General features: G+C 41.2%; 1 protein-coding gene across 3 annotated transcripts in view; it reads left to right on the forward strand.

The window, feature by feature from the left end:
* The first annotated feature begins 9,641 nt into the window (after positions 1-9,641).
* The window catches only part of MAP2K5 (mitogen-activated protein kinase kinase 5), a 264,811-nt gene continuing 252,715 nt past the window's right edge, over positions 9,642-21,737 (forward strand). For 2 of the 3 annotated variants that reach the window (XM_082649583.1, XM_082649584.1), the window contains exons 1-2: positions 9,642-10,162; positions 16,454-16,502. In XM_082649583.1, coding sequence (XP_082505709.1) covers positions 10,028-10,162; positions 16,454-16,502 — 184 coding nt within the window. In that variant the 5' untranslated portion in view covers positions 9,642-10,027. The remainder of the gene's footprint in view (positions 10,163-16,453; positions 16,503-21,737) is intronic. The other variant, XM_082649582.1, reaches the window with a different exon arrangement.

Genomic DNA, 21,737 nt, shown 5'->3' on the forward strand with positions numbered 1-21,737 from the left:
GATCGTGCCCCGGTCCGGGAAGATCCCACATGCCGCCGAGCAGCTGGGCCCGTGAGCCACGGCCGCTGAGCCTGCGCGTCCGGAGCCTGTGCTCCGCAACGGGAGAGGCCACAACAGTGAGAGGCCCGCGTACCGCAAAAAAACAAAACAAAACAAAACAAAACAAACAAACAAAAAAAATGGTTAACATGATAATTTCTGTGTGATGTGTATTTCGCCATAAATAAAAATAAAATTTAAAAATTAGTAAAGGATTCATTATTAGTATGATAAAATATAACTGACTGCATAATTTCTATAGAAAATAACTGTTTAGAAAAATGTTAGAAATTAAAAGAGGTAAAACATTAACATCATTTTATATGTTGTATTCTTGGAATTTTTAAAATTTTAGTATGAAACCTAGTTTTTATTTTTTTAACATCTTTATTGGAGTATAATTGCTTTACAATGGTGTGTTAGTTTCTGCTTTGTAACAAAGTGAATCAGCTATACATATACACATATCCCCATATCTCCTCCCTCTTGCGTCTTCCTCCCAACCTCCCTAACCCACCCCTCTAGGTGGACACAAAGCACCGAGCTGATCTCCCTGCGCTATGCAGCTGCTTCCCACTAGCCATCTATTTTACATTTGGTAGTGTATATCTGTCCATGCCACTCTCTCACTTTGTCCCAGCTTACACTTCCCCCTCCCCATGTCCTCATGTCCATTCTATACGTCTGTCTCCTGTCCCGCCCCTAGGTTCTTCAGAACCTTTTTTCTTTTTTTTAGATTCCATATATATGTGTTAGCATACGGTATTTGTTTTTCTCTTTCTGACTTACTTCGCTCTGTATGACAGTCTCTAGGTCCATCCACCTCACTACTAATAACTCAATTTCGTGAAACCTAGTTTGAATTAAATAGATGAAATCTCATTTGGGATCATTTTTAGTAGCATTAAGAAAAGGGTATACTTGGTTTGAGATACTTTAAGGCCAGGGACTGCCCTGGCAGTCCAGTGGTTAAGATTCCGTGCTTCCACTGCAGAGGGCATGGGTTCATCCCTGGTCGGGGAACCAAGATCCTGCATGCCGCGAGGCACGGCGAAAAAGTTTTTTTAATTTTAAAAACTTAAAAAAGATAAGACCAAAGAAAAGTATGTAAAATGTTAGTAAATGAAAATATCCTCTTTTAGATCCTAGTTGCTAGATAAAGAATATCAGCTACTACTAGAATGAGGTTTTATATAATATTGCTTATAGCTATTTTAGTTGCACTTATATCATTTTAAATACAGTTTATGAACATTGTACTACTCCATTATATTATTAATTTATCTTCAGTAATATTTATGATATCAATTTAAACGCTGTAAAACTTCATGAAAAGTAGCTTAAACAAGGATTTTGATAAACAAAAGCTTTCAGTTTTTAAAAGCAAATCATGTACTTCTTAAGGAAGATTTGAAGTATTTTGTTGTTGTTGATAGAATTATGAACCTTATAAACTCGGTATTTTTTAGTTAACCTAAATACATAAATCTATTCGAATTCATCTTATGAAAAGAGATATGTCATCAGATATATGATCATTATATGCTTCAGTGATTCATGGACCTTGTTACATACATTCTTTGTAATGTATGAATTATTTAGTAAGAAAAATCACAATAATTTTGTTGTTACTCAAAAATTTATGGGTTGGCAGAAACAATTATGCAGCCCCTGAAGCTGGTATGTTAAGGTAACATCATTAACGCTACATAGTGTGATTTTTTTAGTAGTTATTTGACATAACCTTTACTGCTTTTGCTAGAATATATCAGTAATTTTATAACAAGCTGTCTGTAAGCAGAATATTGAATTTATTAACCACAAAGTGATTCATTTTACTCTATTTTCATATAAGTGCATAACTTAAAATCAGATCTAAAAAGTTGTCTACCCTAACCCTAAAGGAAAAATAAAAATATACAAAATAAAAATCCGTACTCTAAAATAGGTGTGAATTTAAAACTCCATTTAAGGAAATTGGATATTTTTATTTCAAAAAATGTATATATTTATGAATTGGATTAAAATAATTCATAAAAGTAGGAGATTAGGGCTTCCCTGGTGACATAGTGGTTAAGAATCCGCCTGCCAATGCAGGGGACATGGGTTTGATCCCTGGCCCGGGAAGATCCCACATGCCGCAGAGCAACTAAGCCCGTGTGCCACAACTACTGAGCCTGCGCTCTAGAGCCTGTGCTCTGCAACAAGAGAAGCCACGACAATGAGAGGCCCGCACGCCACAACAAAGAGTAGCCCCCGCTTGCCTCATCTAGAGAAAGCCCATGCGCAGCAAGGAAGACCCAACACAGCCAAAATTAAAAACGAAAAAAAAAAAAGTAGATTATCTTGCAACCTTTCTTTACACATAGTATTAAGGCTCTGACTGTGAGATAAAGTTAAAATTTTAGTTTCTTATTCTTTCAAATATCCAAATTTTATAAAATGAAAGGACCAAGAATTTCAAAGTTTGAATTAAAATCTAAATAGTGTCACTTACTTTTAGATTACGTTAAAAATCAACAGTCATTCATTCATCCTACAAATCTTTTGCATTGACCATGTTGAAGGCAAATTTTATTCAATACTAATTTTACCTGTCAACAAAATCTAGTAGTTCTGAATCTATATCCAAGGTCCATTCAAGCCATACTGAAAAAGACTACTTCTGTACAAAGCTGGAAGAGAACAATGTGTTACTAATCTTTGTATTTCCAGTATCTGTCATATAATGAAGGCTCTATGTCAAATGAACATGTGATGATTCAAAATTAAAAAGAAAACATGTCTTCATTTTTAAGAGCTTTAAGAAAAGGATACTTTAATTGGAAATCATATGGATTCTTTACAAGAACAGCAACAAATTTTGAAATATTATCTCAGGTGTAATGAACAAACTTACACTGTTCCATGCCTTCTGAAAAATAAAAGATTGGAATCTTGTTGCGTTATCCTTTTGAGGCATCTCAAAAGGTGCCATCTATTTTCCCATACAGGAATTTTACTATTTTAAAGTCAAACAGAATGATGTGTAGAAGTATGTGAAATGAAACATTAATCAGAAACTACTAGGATGAGTTAGACTTACTCTTTTTAAACAGAACTAGAAATAGTGTGTTGGTAACAAGGAGACAAGAAGAATATTTTAATTGATTTGGCAAAAAAATGGAATGGGGTGCCTCTTGAGGAAGTGAGTCCCGTTATTGGAGATGTTCAGAGAGGCTGTATGACAATTCCTTAGGTAAATGTGGAGAGAATTCTTGAATTGGGCAGAAGATTAGATTGGTGATTTTGTAAGTTTCCTTTAACTCTGAAATTTTATTATCATTCTTTCATGCCTGATTTAGCTTGATGTTTATTGCTGTTCCACTATGTGTGTAATACAAAGAACCTTGTTTTGGAGATGAAAAATATGGTTTAAGTCTTGCTATACCATTACTGGTTGAATATAATTGAGAAAAATTAGAGCCTTCTTAGTGTCTCCATATATACAATAAGGAGTTTATCTAACACTCACATATTGTTTCTTTGTGCCAGGTCCTAGACTAAGCACTTTACACATATTAGCTCCCTTAATCCTATTTTTATTCCCATTTTTTAAGCTGTGGAAACCAAGAAGTCTTGCTCAATGTCACACATGGTGAGTGTTATTCCAGTCCCTGTAACCTGTCTACAGAGTCCAAATTCTTAACCATTACTCTATACTTCCCTACGATGCACAGGATAATGAAGGGAGACGTGCTTTGCAAGCTCTAAAGCCCCACAAAAATGTGAGATATAGTTTGTTGGTTAATATAAAGAAAAGAATATAGATAAGTTTAAACCATCAAAAAAGGGAAATAAAGCTTAAGTGATTTGTAGGAACACCAGCCTACTCTACCTGAGAGAAAATGTATTACGTAGAAATTAAATCCAATGACATCATAAATTAATAAATTAATTCATGTTACAGCGTCTAAAATCCATAGCACATACTTGGCGCTCTATGAATATCTGTTGAACTGTTGCTTCTGCTTCTGCATGAGTGCTGCTCCCACTGTTCTTTTCCATTCCTGCCACAACACAAAAGAGCAGACTTTCCCATCACACTTTCAAGGGTTTGTCTCTTACCACTTTTTTTTTTAATTTTAAAAAAAATTTATTTATTTTATTTATTTATTTTTGGCTGTGTTGGGTCTTCGTTGCTGCGTGCGGGCTTTCTCTAGTTGCGGCGAGCGGGGGCTATTCTTCATTGCGGTGCACGGGCTTCTCGTTGTGGTGGCTTCTCTTGTTGAACAGCATGGGTTCTAGGCGGGCGGGCTTCAGTAGTTGCAGCACTTGGGCTCAGTAGTTGTGGTTCGTGGGCTCTAGAGCGCAGGCTCAGTAGTTGTGGTGCACGGCCTTACTTGCTCCGCTGCATGTGGGATTTTCCTGGACCAGGGCTCGAACCCCTGTCCCCTGCATTGGCAGGCTGATTCTGAACCACGGCGCCACCAGGTAAGTCCCATCACTTTTGTCCATGCTTCTTCATATCCTTTTTTTAAAGTAATGGATATTAAGCACTATGAAGAAAATGCTTATGTTTATTTTTCAGTTGTTATTGTAATAACAATAAATTATATCTTTTTCAAATTAAAATGTCTAAGACATTACTACAAGTGTGTAGAAATGCAACTTATTTTTTAAAAAAACTTTTTATTTTGGAATAACTTTAGATTTACAGAAAAGTTGCAAATATAGTACAGAGAGTTCCCATCACCCAGATTCCCCTAATGTTAGCATTTTACATAATCATTGCACCTATGTCAAAACTGAAAAGTCAGCATTGGTACATTATTACTAACTAAACTCCAGACTTTATTCAGATTTCACTGGTTTTTCATTACTGTCCTTTTTCTGTTCCAGGATTCCACTGAGGATCCCACAATACATTTCATCGTCATGTCTCCTTAGTCTCCTCAGGTCTGTGATAGTTTCTTTGCATTTTGTTTTTTATGACCTTGGCAGTTTTGAGGAGTATTTGTCAGGTATTTTGTAGACTGTCCCTCAATTTGGGTTTGTCTGATGGTTTTCTCATGATTAGATTGGGGTTATGGGTTTGGGGAAGAAGACCCCACAGGTCAAATGCCCTTCTTGTTGCATCATATAGGAGAGTACATGACATCAACATCACATCACTGGTGATGTTAACCTTGATCACTTGTTTAGGATGGTGTCTGCAAGATTTCTCCACTAGAAACTTACTGTTTTTATCCTCTATTCTCATCATATTCCTTTAAATCAAAATCAACAAGTATTGCGAATTCCCTGGTGGTCCAGTGGTTAGGACTTGGCACTTTCACTGCTGGGGCCCGGGTTCAATCCCCGTTTGGGGGACTAAGATCCCTCAAGCCACGTGGTGTGGCCAAAGAGAAAGAAAGAAACAAAAAACAAAAACCCCCAAATCAACAAGTATTTGAATGATATATGTAGGGACCCACACCCGGCACTGAAGAAGACAAGTGGAATTTTTGAACACAGGAGGCAGTCAACATTTGTTATAAAGTTTGTGGTTCAGTGGGAGTCTATAATTGTTGTGGTCTCAGTCTCCACGATGGCAGTGGTTGTGGAAAGGCCAAGGAGCAATTGCAGCTCAAGACAGGCAGGAGATGCACATGGTAGTTGCATTCCTATTACTCAACCCACTTTGCCTTCAAAATCCAGTCATTCATTTAACAAATATTATTAAAGTGCCCACTGTGTGTCAGGTACTATTTTAGGTACTAGGGACATGGCAGTGAATAAAACACATACCGGTCCCTCCCTCGCCAAGTTACAGTTTAGTGAGGAGACAAATACAGGATTGAGACATGTGGCATGGTAGATAGCGGTGAGGGCCAGGAGAAAAGTAAACCAGGGAAGGGGACCAGGAATTGTGCACACCTGCGTGCTCGCATCTGTGGGTGGGGTGGGTTTGGGGCTGGTTTTCAAGACTGTGCTAAGGGAAGGCCTCAACACGAAGGTGGTTTTTAAGTCAAGATCTGCAGGAGGAAGTGAGCCATGTGAATATTGGGATAAGAGCAATCCAGGGAGAGGAAAGGGCAAATGCAAGACCCCGAGGTGGGATGCCTGATATGTTCAAGGAAAAGTAAGAAGGAGGCTGGTGTGAATGATGTTTGAGAGATCATAAGGCCAGAAGGTGTGGAGGGCAGACTGTGTAGAGTTTTGCAGGTCATGGAAAGGACTTTAGTTTTTATTCTGTACAAGTTAGGAGGCCATCAGAATAGTTTTAACCAAAGGGGTGACTTGGTATTCTAACCCTGGTAATTGGGTTGAGCATAGACCATTGGTAGCAGTGGCAAGAATGGAAACAGAACTTTAAGAGAGAAATATAATATAAATGTAATGGTAGTTTGGACTGGGATAGTATCTGAGAAGCAGTGGGAAGGGATCAGATTCTCAGTTAAGGATTGGAGTTTGGGAGCAATGTAAAAAGATATGAAAGAAAACATCTCTGAACTTATAGTAGTAAAATGTTAATTTTCCTCATTTAAAAATTACTTTATAACAAAAAAGATAAATAAGTCAATTTAAAAACGGGCAAAGGACTTGAATAGACAATTCTCCAAAGAAGATATACAAATGGCCAACAAGTATATGAAAAGATGAACATCACTAATCACTAGGGAAATGCAAATCTCAACCACTTTGAGATATCACCTCATACTCATGAGAATATGGCTTCTAACAAAAATATAGAAAATAACAAGTGTTGGTGAAGGTGTAGAGAAACTGGAACTCTTGGGCTACTGGTGGGAATGTAAAATGGTGCAGCCATTGTGGAACATGGCAGCTCCTCAAAAAATTAAAAATAGAATTATCATATGATCCAGCAATTCTACTTGTGGGTATATATCCAAAAGAATTGAAAGCACAAATTGAGTTGGTTTTGCCCATAGTACTATCAATAAAAACCATTTTAACAAATCATGAGTTCATAGAAAATCTCTGGCCTTGTGGTCTATTTTCTCAAATAATAGGAAATGAACTTTCAATAAAAAGTGCATGGGGACCTTGAACAAATGGTTTGTTTTTCACAAGACTGAAGTGCAGGTGGAAAAGGGCAATTCTTTTTTTTTTTAAACATCTTTATTGGGGTATAATTGCTTTACAATGGTGTGTTAGTTTCTGCTTTATAACAAAGTGAATCAGTTATACATATACATATGTTCCCATATGTCTTCCCTCTTGCGTCTCCCTTCCTCCCACCCTCCCTATCCCACCCCTCCAGGCTGTCACAAAGCACCGAGCCAATATCCCTGTGCCATGTGGCTGCTTCCCACTAGCTATCTACCTTACTACGTTTGTTAGTGTGTATATGCCCATGACTCTCTCTTGCCCTGTCACAGCTCACCCTTCCCCCTCCCCATAACCTCAAGTCCGTTCTCTAGGAGGTCTGCGTCTTTATTCCTGCCTTACCCCTAGGTTCTTCATGACATTTTTTTTTTCTTAAATTCCGTATATATGTGTTAGCATACGGTATTTGTCTTTTTCTTTCTGACTTACTTCACTCTGTATGACAGACTCTAGGTCTATCCACCTCATTACAAATAGCTCAATTTCATTTCTTTTTATGGCTGAGTAATATTCCATTGTATATATGTGCCACATCTTCTTTATTCATTCATCCGATGATGGGCACTTAGGTTGTTTCCATCTCCGGGCTATTGTAAATAGAGCTGCAATGAACATTTTGGTACATGACTCTTTTTGAATTTTGGTTTTCTCAGGGTATATGCCCAGTAGTGGGATTGCTGGGTCATATGGTAGTTCTATTTGTAGTTTTTTAAGGAACCTCCATACTGTTCTCCATAGTGGCTGAACCAATTAACATTCCCACCAGCAGTGCAAGAGTGTTCGGAAAAGGGCAATTCTTTGACTACCTGGAGGATCTGACTAAATGAATTTCTACCTAAGCTCTTCATTTACAATAACTGAAAAGAGATAATTTATCTTCTACAATGGACTTTCAAATTAAATATAAAAGGAATGTAGGGATTTCCCTGGTGGTGCAGTGGTTAAGAATCCACCTGACAATGCAGGGGACACAGGTTTGAGCCCTGGTCGGGGAAGATCCTACGTGCCGCGGAGGAGAAGCCCGCACACCACAACGAGCGGCACTAGAGAAAGCCTGGGCGCAGCAACGAAGACCCACGCAGCCATAAATAAATCAATAATAACTAACTAACTAAATAAAACAAATACTACCAAAAGAAAAAAGGAATGCAGGTAGAGAAAATATGCGGTAAAAAACTGATATTATACCCAAACTGACCAGTATTTAAATTATTTTTTCTCTCGCATTCATCAACTATTTGTTAGAGAGGGGAATGATACTCCTCTCCCACCGAATTTATACAAAATGCAGCCCCTCAAAGTAAAGCGATATGTGGACTTTTCTTAGAGGTAAAGGACGAAACTACGCGTTGCAGTTTGTAAACAAACTTCTGTATAGGCATCATAGATGAACAAAATTATGCATTTAAAAATCTGAGGTTAACAAGGAATTTAAAAATAACCAAGCTACTGCCTGTGATATCACTGCGTAAACATTGGTATCTAGTTGAAAGTTTATGGACTGTCTAGGATATTTTTTTTCAAAGGTTTAATAAGAAAAGATGATGCCACTACTGCAACTGTACCCAGGCAGTTAAACTCTTCACTGAATTTCTTTACTGTTGCTTTTGAATAGTGCGCTGTTTGCTATTTTAGGGTAACCATAGGGGTAACGGACCTCACTAAAAAATCCACACTCGCTTTGCTCATTTGGGAGAAAGATGATCCTCCGGATCTGTGACTTGGAAGAAGGAAAAAAAGACAACCTTGCTCTTGATCATTTGATGCACAAACCTCCACGAATATTTAGTACAGGTCCTGATAAAGTAGGAATAAACGAGAGGGGCAGTTCTATTTTTCTAGTCTTCTGAACAGGGAAACAACGCATCTTAAGCCATCAATCGGCTTTTGGCGGACCCCTGCTCTAGTTCAGTTTCCTCCTTCTTTTGTTAAATGTTTTCACCTCGCTGACTTTAATGAGGGTCGGGAAAAGAACGGGCTATCACCCGGTCGCCATGGGTGGTCACTTCGCGACAGGGGAGGTGGGGTCTCACGACTGTATAGTCCAGTCGGTCCCCTCACTCCGACCCCGGCGCCAAGCCCTTGCTCCTCGGGTCCCGCCCACCGGCGAGCGGGGGCGGGGCCGGCCACGAGCTGCCCTCTTCCAACATGGCGCCGCGGGAGGCGGGTCCCCTCGCCGCCTTCCAGGGTTCCGGCGCCGCGCGTTTTGGTTCCGGAGTAACAGTGCCCTCGCCGCCGCCTTCTCCCTCCTGCCGCCGCCTTCCCCCTTCTACCGCCGCCTTCCCCCTCCTGCCGCGGCCGCCGCCGACGCCGCCGCCGCCGCCGGGACGCGCGGCCTCGGGTTGCAGGTTCTGAGTCGCACGCGCCGTGCACTCTGGCTCGGGGTGGGGCAGAGGACTCGCCCCCGACCCTCCCGCGGAGGGCCCCCTCGGCTTTCTTGTGGTCCGGCGGCCCTGGGGCTCCTTCCTAACAGCCCCGGACTGAGTCCCCTCAAGTCGGGGACCCTCCCCGCTTCTTTAAGGAGGAGTGGACACCTGCCGCCGTATCTATCTAAAACGGCGTCTTCTCTGTGCTGTCCCCTCACACCCACACAGACGGCAGAGAGCTGCAAGATGCCGTTTGCTCTCTTTTCCAACTCCAGAACCTTCTGATCTCTGCTAGTTCCTACTGGCTCCTACCCCTTGCTCCGTCCACGCTCACAGGGAGACATCCCTCAACCCCGTACAGCCGGGGCCTGGCTCCGAGCCTGCGGGCTGCTTCCGGACCACCTCCTCTCTTCACTCCTCCTCCCCCTCTGTCCTCTGACCCTCAGTCCCCTTGTCACCTCTAAGAGCCCCCGCCTAACCAGGAGCCAGGGGGTTCCCCCCTACCAGGATGTGAGCCCCTTTAACCTGTAATGTTGTGGCTGGCCCTTGGCCCCTTCCATGCCATGGAGAACCAGGTGCTGGTGATTCGCATCAAGATTCCAAATAGTGGAGCCGTGGACTGGACAGTGCACTCTGGGCCGCAGCTACTCTTCAGGGATGTGCTGGTAAGTGCTAATCTCAGTGTCCCTAGCGAGGGGGCGCAGGGATTTGTAGGGCAGTAAGCACCTTGATCACCAAATCTTACCCTGGTGGCCTGAGCTAGTGGCCATTGCTGGCCTCGTATGGGGGCAGTTTTATTTCTTCCACCACAAGCATTGATTAATTGTATAGACTGAAATCTGACAAGTGTGCAGGTTCCTGGCGAAGTAGAGATGAATCACATTGGACCCCTGCCCTCAAGGAACTCACAGCCTGGACTGGGACATAACACACAGAAGCAACCAGCTGGGATACAGAAAGCTGAATCTAGAAGAGAGTTTTTCTCAAGGATTTTTTGGAATGTCCCTGGCCAAATTCCAGCCTGTCTTTCTACTGAGTTCTCTAAACTTGGTAGCTAGTGGGAAAGGGAAACAAGGCAACTCTAACCAATCATGTTTCAGCAAGCCTAAGACATCATAAGTTTTAAGATATTATTTTATGTACCGCTAAGAAAGAAAAAAAATGCGACCTGTTAAACTGTGACATGCCACACATCGTACAAAACCCAATTTCAGAGATGTTAAAATAGAGGGGAAAATGTGCATCTTAGAGTCAATGGTGTAGTCTTACTTTCATAATAAATATTCAAAATATATTTCAAATAAAATCATGGAATGTTAGAGCAGAGGATAACCTTGGAGGTGGCCTGTTGAGCCCTCTGATCTTTTTTGCAGATAGTTACTGAGGAGCAGTGAGGTGAAATGGCTTTTCCAAAGCCATGTTACTTGTGAGTGGGAGAGTCAGTGCCAGAACTCAGATTTCCTTACTTTACTTGGTATTTATTTCCACATGCTGTAGTACTACTTCTCAGCTTTTAGTATTCATGTGAGATAGAGTACATCGTGCCCATTTTATATTTTGAATAACTGCGCTATCAAAGGCAGAGCTGACATACCAAGGAGCATGTTGCAAGTACCAGATCTATACTGGAACTTACCTGCAGGATAAGATGGGGCTGGGTGGAGGTTTGGGGGAAGAGGAAGATCTGGGATGTGGTTTTTGGTTGTCATAGGTTACTCAATCAAAATTTGATCTGTGTACCGTCATTTTGAGTTCTGGATGTTACTGACCACCTAGAACATACAGATCTTCAGGTGTCTGCACAAGGAGTGCAGAAGCTGGAGTAAACCAGCAGCCTCCGATCTTGTACACATATGCCATCCTTCTCTTTGCATCCAGAGTTCTCCACATGCTCACATGCACATGGATCTCCCTTCATGGTAAGGCCCAAACTCCTTGGCGTGGTCCTCTGGGCACATATATATATATATATTTTTTTTTTAAAAATAAATTTATTTATTTATTTATTTTTGGCTGAGTTGGATCTTTGTTGCTGCACGTGGGCTTTCTCTAGTTGCTGTGAGCGGGGGCTACACTTCGTTGCGTTGCGCGGGCTTCTCAATGTGGTGGCTTCTCTTGTTGCAGAGCACGGGGTGTAGGCGTGCAGGCTTCAGTAGTTGTGGCTCGTGGGCTCTAGAGCGCAGGCTCAGTAGTTGTGGCTCATGGCCTTAGTTGATCCGCAGCATGTGGGATCTTCCCGGACCAGGGCTCGAACCCGTGTCACCTGCGTTGGCAGATGGATTCTTAACCACTGCGCCACCAGGGAAGCCCCTCTGGGCCCATCTTGATTGGCTTGTACCTGCCTGGCACCAGCTTCATCTCTCACTACACCCCCATGAGCATCCTGTCTTCCAGATATATAGAATTAACCGTGAGTTCTCCCAGGTGCCCAGGCCTCCTTCACTGAGCCTCTGTCTTCAGCTCGCCAACTCCCACCTGTCCTTCAAAGCCCAGCTTGGCTTTTCCTCTGTGTTGGTCTTGGTCACATGCCCCTCCTCTGTGTTTCCACAACTTTGTTTTGGCAAAGTATATGGGTTTTGTGCTAATTTTGTCTGTCTCCTCCACGAGATGGTAAACTTCTGGAGGAGACGGACACCTCTGTTTCCTCTCTGTTTCTGTTGCTTCATAGGACCCTGAAATATTTGTTTAATGAGGAAGCTTCAAGGAGGATACACACCGTTATGGTTTTGTGGACAGCACACTAGGTTTTGAATCAAGAAATTTGTGTTTAATTGTAAACCATCCCACTAACTAGGCAGTCACTCTGCCTTTCTGAGCCTCAGTTTCTTTATTTGTAAATTAGGGATAATGATACCTGCCTCAAAGACTTGTAAAGATTAAGTGAGATTGTGTCTCTGATGAGAAAGACAAGAGCTTTCTTTCACTTTACTCATTTGAGACAACAGAAGGTATTATTTTAAGTAGAATGGTACAGTGTTAAAAACACAAACTGGAGCCAGGCTGACTGCGTTTACATCGTAAGCCTTACCAGACTCACTTGGGCAAGTGTCTTCTGTATCTCAGTTTCTTCATCTGTAAAAAGACAAAAATAGGGTTGGGGGTTAAAAGTAGTGCCTACCTCACAGAGTTCTGAGGACTAGTGGAGTTGGTATGTGTAAAGTACTTACAACAATCTGGAGCATAGTAAGTGCTCCGTAAGTGTTGTTATTGCAGCAGAAGGGATAGGGCCTGGGCATCTCTCAATTGTACATTGGCTCAAGGATGACTGGCCTAAAAATAAACTTTGCACAAACGGTTCCACCATCAGCGTGCCATGTGCCACGTGCTTGCTCAGGTACACCCAGGTGGAGCGTGTTATGTTGGGAAGGCCTCATGGAGGGCTCGTGACAATGGGTGCTGTATATCAAGTTCTTGGAACTGCAAGCTCAAATCCTGGAGGACTCCTTAGATCTCTTTTCCAGGTTTACCTTATCTCTTCATTGAGAAATAGGCAAAAAACCAACAGTCACATCAGCATCTTTGGCTTGGAACCTTAAAATCTAAAGCCAAATGAAACCTGGAACGTTCCCCTTCATCTGATATCTCTCCTCACTTCAGTTTTCAAATGAGGAAGCATGAACCCCTGATGGAGAAAATGCTAAAGCCACACAGCTGGTTTGTGGCAGAACCAGACACGGAAGCCAGAAGCAATTTGTAGTCACTGAGTCAGCTGGAGCTGAGGGCGTTTTGGACTCAGAGTCAGTAGTTGAGGGCTCCATTCACAGTTCCATCAAATGGCTGGGACTCTGTGGGCAAGTCACTGGGCCTCTCTGGGGCCTTTGTCCTTCGTCTGAATAGTTAGGGACTGGTGCATTGTGAAGTAGACCCAGCTGGTCCTCATAGGCAGAGGCATTTGGGTTATCTGTTTTTCAGCTTTCTGTGTTTCTCCGTGGCAATCCAGTCCCCAGTTAGGGGAAAATTGTGCAGGAGATCTGAATGTTCCCCCTTTCCTCTTGCTGTTTGAATCCTCTCTCCCAAGTTCCAGCCCAGATTTCCCCTCATCTGTGAAGTTTCTTCTATCTTAACTGAGACCGTGATTTTTACTGCCTTCTGAGTTAGCACCTACCGTTTGCTAATTTATGTCTTTTGTTTGGCTCTTTTATCATACTATAAGTGCTCTGATTTGTTAGTCTTTTAGGTTTGTCTCTATCTTTGTGACAAATTATAATCTTCCTAAAGTCAAGGAGCAAGTCTTATTCTTCTGTAGCCTACAGTTTTGCAATCTTTATCCTCCTGGCACGTTATAGATGTTCATTTATATTTTTGGTTTGCTATTTGTTTGACTGATTTATTGAAAGGAAGGAGAAGAAAAGGATCAAGAAATGATCACCAACAAGATATGTGAACTTATGTGCTCTTTCGAAACTTTCTTTGAGTAAAATGTTGAGAATAAGACAGGGTCATTTTGAAATAAGTCACTTAAAATACAACTGGAAAATACACATAAAATTAAATGTGCCTGCTTAGAAAAGACCAGGAGATACTGATTGAGTTTTACCTCTTTGTCATTATTATAGCCCCACTTTATTTGCTTTAACAGAACAAGATGGTCAGTTGTGTTCACGTGATTCTCATGATTCTCTCAATCAGGTTTGCTTTTTCTTTCTCTCCCCCCCCCCCCCGCATTAGGTGTAAAGTTTGTGTGGCTCCTTGTTGATGTTGATGGGCAAAGGAGGCCATTGCTGCTCAGCAGGGTTTTCAGACCGTTGTTAGAAGTTTGCTGTTTGACAGGTTCTGCTATTCATAAGTAGGAAGGATCCTAAATTAGTTTGCTAATACTCTAGGGTTCACATCTCAAGATTGGTTGTCTGGAAGTAAGCAGTGATAACCTAGACTTGGAGGGTTGGGGCAGTGGAGGGTCCCCCCACCCCCACCCCTTTTTAAACCAATACTGGCTAATCCTCAGTAAATGCTGTGGAAGGATGAAGTAAGTGAACCAAAGACCATCCTCCACTGATTGTCAGGTGCTGAAATTTAGGATTTCGTTATGAGGTAAGATTTGTAATGTGCCAGTCATTAGTGACTTGTTTTATTTATTTAACAGACACGAATACTTGCACTTACCATGTGCTAGACACTCTTGTAAACACTTTATAAATATTAACTCATTAGTCCTACAAGGTAGGTACAGTTATGATCTCATTTTTACACAGAAGGAAACGGAGGCACAGAGAAATTCAGTCACTCAGTGACTGAACGGCAGAGCCAAGGTCCAACCCTAGCAGTTTGGCTCCCGTCCACACTCTTAGGCGTTACACTGGCTGCTTGTGTATTCTATACTCGCTCAACAGTTTTCATTTAGCTGTCAATAAATACTTTTTGCCTACAAATATGTAGAAAGGATTTTTTTCAACACTAAAATCTTTTACAAATACTTCCACAGAAAGTTGTTTCATTTGCTAAGACTAGAGTAAGAAGAAAAAAATAATCTCTTTTGGCTCTAATGAGTGAGAGCTGCCTAAGATAGTTCCCTTTGATCAATTTTTTTTTTTGCGGTACACGGGCCTCTCACTGTTGCGGCCTCTCCCGTTGCGGAGCACAGGCTCCGTACGCGCAGGCTCAGCGGCCATGGCTCACGGGCGTAGCCGCTCCGCGGCACGTGGGATCTTTCCGGACCGGGGCACGAACCCGTGTCCCCTGCATCGGCAGGCGGACTCTCAACCACTGCACCACCAGGGAAGTCCCCTTTGATCAATTTTATATGCACAGATTTATTTAAAACACACACACACATACACAGTAGAGACAAGGCTATTATGCAAATTGCCACTGCAGCAAAAGCTTCTGAAGAACTGTCTTTAGAAGGAAGTTGCAGACGCCACCCTGCTAAGTGCCCTGCTTGGAAGGGCTGTGGGCTCCCTGCTGAGAAATACTGCAAGTGGCTTTGTCAGCTGGCTGCCTGGTGCCATTTGTGGCACGGCCCAGAAGGGACGTTGTGGCAGAGCTCCCTGAGAACAATGAGGTTTGCAGACCATTTGGGTTGGAGTGGAGATAATGGAGGGTCACTTTTCCCAGAACTAACAATTTCTCGAAGGTGTTCTGTACCTCTTTAAATAAGCTGTCTCTGTAGACTATTTTTTAAGTGTTTTCAACTTTATAGATTCATTTAAGCATTGATATCAGGTTATATACACTTTTTCTTTTGTAGGCTAGATTAACTTTATTTCGGTGTCATTAAATATGTTTTTTAGTTGCTCAAGAGTAAAGGTTGATAAGAATTGTTTGTGTTAAATGTATTGTAGTATTGTAGATTTACATCATCATCATGGAAACTTGTTTTTTGAACTCTTCCCAGTATGAGTGCAAGGAAAGGTGTTGGTAGTCACATATCCAGAGCTGCATTTGTTGAAGGTCTACAGTGTGTTAGGCTAGTTCATGTTTATTACATTATTTAATACTTTTTACATTACCTCTGTAGCATTATTAGACCCATATTGGAGGATAATCAAATTGAGGCTCAGAGAGGTTGAGTAATTTGTTGCTAGTCACACAGCTTGTTTAGTGCAGAGATGAGATTCAAACCCAGGCCAGTCTTGACTCCCCAAACCTCTTTTTCTACTAACAGTACATTCCTTCTATAGCCTCCCATGGAAGAAACCTATTTTTTTTTAATAAATGCACAACAGTGTAATTGTCTATGCTGTTGAATCGAGAGTAAAAAATTATGTTATTAGTACAGAGTGGAAAGGATTTTTTAAATGGTCCCCACCCCCAGTATAGAGATTTAAGCTCCAGAATAGAGATTTAAACTCTGGACTTAGATTGCTGGACTAAGTGTGATTATGAGCTAATGTTTTTATAGTTTATGCCAGCATTTCAAAAATCTTTTCCAGGTTCTCCTGTTTCCTCTAGGATTTGCCGCATGTTAGCAATAAAGAAGATGGCTGATTGTGTTCCTTTATTCTTTCTTTGTTTAGGATGTGATAGGCCAGGTTCTGCCTGAAGCAACAACCACAGCATTTGAATGTAAGTCTGGCTTGTATACTTTCTTGACTGTTTTTTCTGCAGTAATTTTTCAAAGGGTTTATGGGTTGCGTTACTTTAGAAACTGACAAAAACAGATTATTTGTGATCATCATATGGTACATTTAAATATTTATAAATTAATGCAAGTTTAATGATGATACTGAACCGAGGAATATTTTCTTATTTAATCATATCTTGGGTGTGCATATTTCTGTAATATAGCTTTAATTACCAACATGACCTTTATCTGCTCTTGCTCCTCACTGTAATAATAATGTGGGACAAAATGAAACGTGTAAACTACCTGTAGGCCAGTGATTATTGATTAAAAGATTTTAATCCTTTGCTGCTTTAAAACAGCAACAGAGTAGAACATTTAAGTGAACGTTGCATGGAGTAATTCTGTTTTATTGGGGCTTGTCATGGCTGTTAGATGATGGCAGCAACACTTCAGGTCTTGAGTCCTTCCCACCCCCCCAAAACAATTGGCTTGGGGACTGGGGTGGGGGCAGGGTGTAATAGAAAAGTGGTTTTGACATAAGCCAGAGGGAGGTCATGGGCTGAGTAATGTTAAGATGAGAGTTTAGTCAGCACAGGGGCTCTGGTGTTAAGAATAAAGTAAGGATCTATAACTGTGGTCCCATATTTTCTCCAAGATGTGGTCTGCTTTTGCACGTAGAAAAATGTACAGTTTCTCCACATGATTTTTTTCCTTTTTGTTCTTGTTTTTTAAGCAGATGGTTAACTACAGAGAGTACAATTGTCCTCTCTTTTATTTATGTTCTCTTGGGGGACAATTTGGCAATACTTACCAAAATATAAAATGTTCAAAACCTTTGACTCAGCAGATCCACTTTTAGGAAGCTGTCCAACAGAAATACCTACACATGTGTTGAATGCCCTTCAAACAGAGTGTTCCTTGTGGAATGTTTTTTTTTTTTTTAAATTTTGGCTGCACCGCACAGCTTGTGGGATCGCAGTTCCCTGACCAGGGATTGAACCTGGGCCATGGCAGTGAAAGCGCCGAATCCTAAGCACTAGGCCACCAGGGAACCCCCTGGAGTTATTATTTATTTATTTATTTTTGACGGCGTGGGGTCTTAGTTGAGGCACGCAGGATCTTCACTGTGGCATGCGGGATCTTTTGTTGCAGCATGTGGGCTCTTCATTGTGGCATGCGGGTTTTCTCTAGTTGTGGTGCCTGGGCTTCAGAGCACGTGGGTTCTGTAGTTTGCGGCACGCAGGCTCTTTAGTTGAGGAGGGTGGGCTCAGTAAAGTTGTGGATTAGTTGCCCTGTGGCATGTGAGATCTTAGTTCACCGACTAGGGATCGAACCCACGTCCCCTGCATTGGAAGGCAGATTCTTTACCACTGGACCATTAGGGAAGTCCCTGGAATTATTATTATTATTTTTTTTATTTTTGCGGTACACTGTTGTGGCCTCTCCCATTGCGGAGCACAGGCTCCAGACACGCAGGCTCAGTGGCCATGGCTCACGAGCCTAGCCGCTCCGCGGCATGTGGGATCTTCCCGGACTGGGGCACGAACCCGTGTCCCCTGCATCGGCAGGCGGACTCTCAACCACTGCACCACCAGGGAAGCCAGACATGGAATTATTTTTAATAGCAAAAAATTGAGAGGTAAGGTAAATGCCTAGAGTAATGGATTAATAAATTATTTATCCATAGTCTGAAGCATTAAGCAGTGGCTAAAAAGAATGAGAATTTTAAGCATTGACATGGAAGTATATTCATGATATACTGTTGAATAAACGAAATATGTATGGTATGATCTCATTTTGTAAAATATTACAGAAAAAATGTTTAAATTTCTAGGTTTAACTTCTTAGAGATCACTTTCCTTCTTTTCCCCCAACAAGGGCAGAAGCGTATACCCATCTGCATCTGGATCAGTTTTAGGTGAAAAGAATAAGAACAAAAATACACAGAGACAAAATAATAATAATTCTTTGTTTTTTTGTGCTTAGATTATTGTGTACTTTCCATTATAGACTTAAAATCCTAGGCTGGCTTTTTTCGTGATTGTTCTGGGGCGACCTTATTTTCTGTACCAAGGATCTTCACTAATAAATGAAATCTGTGTATAAGAAATAGTTGGAAAGATGTAGTTTATAAGCTAATTGGTTGAAATTTTTGAGCTCTTTCAGTTGTTTATGGTATGATGGAACAACTCCTGAATAAATAAAACTTTAAGATATTTATAGTAATTTATTTAATACTGCAAAGTATACCCAACACTAACTTATACAAAAGAGGTGTTGTATTTAGTGATATGAATTAAGCCACGAGAGAAAGGACAGTGTCAGGTTTACCTGTTTTACATAGAGAAAAAGAGTTGAGTAAGTGGAAAAGAGGGGAAAGGTTAGGTTCTCTTACTGATAATTCAGTTCTAAGAAATGCCGTCTCTTTGGTGAAGTCTCCGATCCCCACAGGTGTGGTTAATCTCTCTGGGCACTTTACTAGAGCACATAACCTATTGGGCCTCCCTTCCGGTTGGTTGTGTGCCAGATTTTGAATGACTTGGTGACAGAAACCATGTTTTATTTCACTCTTGCTTTCTTCTTAGTACAGTTGGCCCTTTGTATCCTTGGATTCCACACCAGCCCGATCCGTGGATGCGGAACCTGTGGATACAGAGGGCAAACTGTACAATTCCATTTTATATAAGAGACTGGATCATCCACAGATTTTGGTATCCTATGGGTGGGGGGAGTGATCCTGGAACCAATACCCTGTGGATACTGAGGGACGAGTGTACACTGTGCCGTGTAGGAATACCCTTGTTGAATAAGATGGAATGTTATATATGTCCGTATTCGAAAGAGAATTGTAAAATGCATGTAACCTAAAGCTTAGTAAGTAATTTGCTTTTTTGGGATTATTTTTGCAGTTGCGCAGGCGTGGGATGTAATTGGTTGGTGGTGGACAATTCAGGCTCCAAATTCAAATTCCCACACTTGACTGGGCCCTACGCCCAAGGGGGGCAGAGGGTGTATAGTGGTTATATTCTTTCTGATTTCTATCCCAGGGGATGGTGTTTCCAAGGGGATTTAGGAGTGAGTGAGGGGAGGGAGTCCCATTTGCGCCAAACTTACCTCTTGGACTGATGGTCCTAAACCTTGTTTTTTTTTTTTTTTTTTTTTTTTACCACTTTTAGGTCCTTTCTCCCTTACAGTAAGAGCACAGATGAAAGTACTACCTTTCAATAAATAGTGTCCGATTTTTTTCTTTAGTTAAGAAGGTATAGATGATCTTTAAAAAAAATGCAAGCAGTATCGAAATAAAGCAACAAGTAAAAGTCCCCATCTCCCCAATTCCCTAGTTAACAGCTTCTTCTGTATCCTTCCAGAAATTTTCTCATACATAATATATACTGGATTGCAACTGGTTTCCCCTGTCCCCAGTTAGTAGTATGTGTTGGGCGTCTTTCTAACATCAGTGTGTACAAGTCAACTTCTTTCTTTTAGATAATTACATTATACTTAATTTTATGGGTATGACTTAATTTAACCTGTTGATGGACCAGTTTTAAATTTAAGATGTTACCAGTTTTTCAGTAGTATTAGAAAAAGTGCTGCAGTCAACAGCATTGTCTCTTATGGCTTTCCACATTGTAGAAATGTATTTGTAGGATAAATTCCTAGGATTTGGAACTACTGAAACAAAGACTACCCATATTTTACATTTTGATAGGTATTTCCATGTTGTTCTTTAGAAGGTAGAGCCAGTTTGCACTCCCACCACCAGGTTTTGAGAATGCCCATTTCTCTCTACCCTCGCCAGCTCTTGAGTCCAATAAACTTTTTAGTTGATGTCAATTTGATATGTGAAAAAGATTATTGTAGTATTGTTTTATTTTTATTTTGCATTTCTCCAATTATAAATGAGCTTGAGCATCTTATCATTTATATTTTGGTCATTTGTATTTAATTTCTGTGAACTATTTATCACCTTTGCCCATTTTTCTATTAGGTTATTTGTCTTTTTCTGATTGATTTAAGAGCTTTCCAATATTAAGAAAATTCACCTTTGTCTTAGATGTTATAAATATTTTTGTTTAGTTTATTGCTTTCCTTTAAGCTTGTGTAGGTCGTTTTTTCTCTTTTTTTCCATGGAGAAGTTTAAAGTTTTTACAAGAACCGATTTGTCATATTTTGTGACTTCTAGATTTATGCCATGCTTAGAAAGCTCCACATTCCAGGATGTTGAAAAAACATTAATTCAAATTCTTTTTTCTTCCTACATTAATGGGGTTAAATCCACACACACATTTATAAATATGTACGCTTGTATGTGTTTTTGTGTGGATTTTTTTTTTTTTTTTATAAAACAGCATGTGTTTTTATTGCAGACAGAAGATTTTTTTTTTTTTTTTGGTACCATCTTTCAGTTTATTTTGGTGAAAGGAGGAGTCAGGTGGTGATCCAGCTTTATTTTTCAAGCAGATAGACAGTTGATTCCATACTGGTTATTGAATAATTTGTCTTTTCCCAGATGTGAGAACGCTTCTGAGATGAAGCTAAATTCCATAACCATGAAAAATCTTGAATGTTTGCATGTGTGGGCCCTACGTATGCTGTAGGAGCTTGACATTCATATAGGCCCAAAGATCCCTGCTGATTTTCACAATTTCGTTAACAGATTAATGAGTACACCAACACATGAGGTGATGGAAATCAACTGTGCCCACTAATGAGTGTCCTGTGCATATCTGTTACATGTGTTCCTCTCCCTGGATTTTCTCTAGACAAGTTACTGCTGTAAAATTACTGTTGGGCTGGGGCTTCCCTGGTGGCGCAGTGGTTGAGAGTCCGCCTGTTGATGCAGGGGACACGGGTTCGTATCCTGGTCCGGGAAGATCCCACATGCCGTGGAGCGGCTGGGCCCGTGAGCCATGGCCGCTGAGCCTGCACGTCCGGAGCCTGTGCTCTGCAACGGGAGAGGCCACAGCAGTGAGAGGCCCGCGTACCGCAAAAAAAAAAAAAAAAAAAAATTACTGTTGGGCTGGTGTTGCTGGACAGTAAAATCTACTGTTGATGTGAAACATATGTTTTTTTAAATTTTTTTTTTATTTTGCGGTACGCGGGCCTCTCACTGTTGTGGCCTCTCCCGCTCTGGATCCGGACGCTTAGGCTCAGCGGCCATGGCTCACGGGTCCAGCCGCTCCGCGGCATGTGGGATCTTCCCGGACCGGGGCACGAACCCATGCCCCCTG

This window comes from Grampus griseus (genome assembly GCF_964374135.1).
Source record: "Grampus griseus genome assembly, chromosome: 2".
Taxonomy (NCBI): domain Eukaryota; kingdom Metazoa; phylum Chordata; class Mammalia; order Artiodactyla; family Delphinidae; genus Grampus; species Grampus griseus.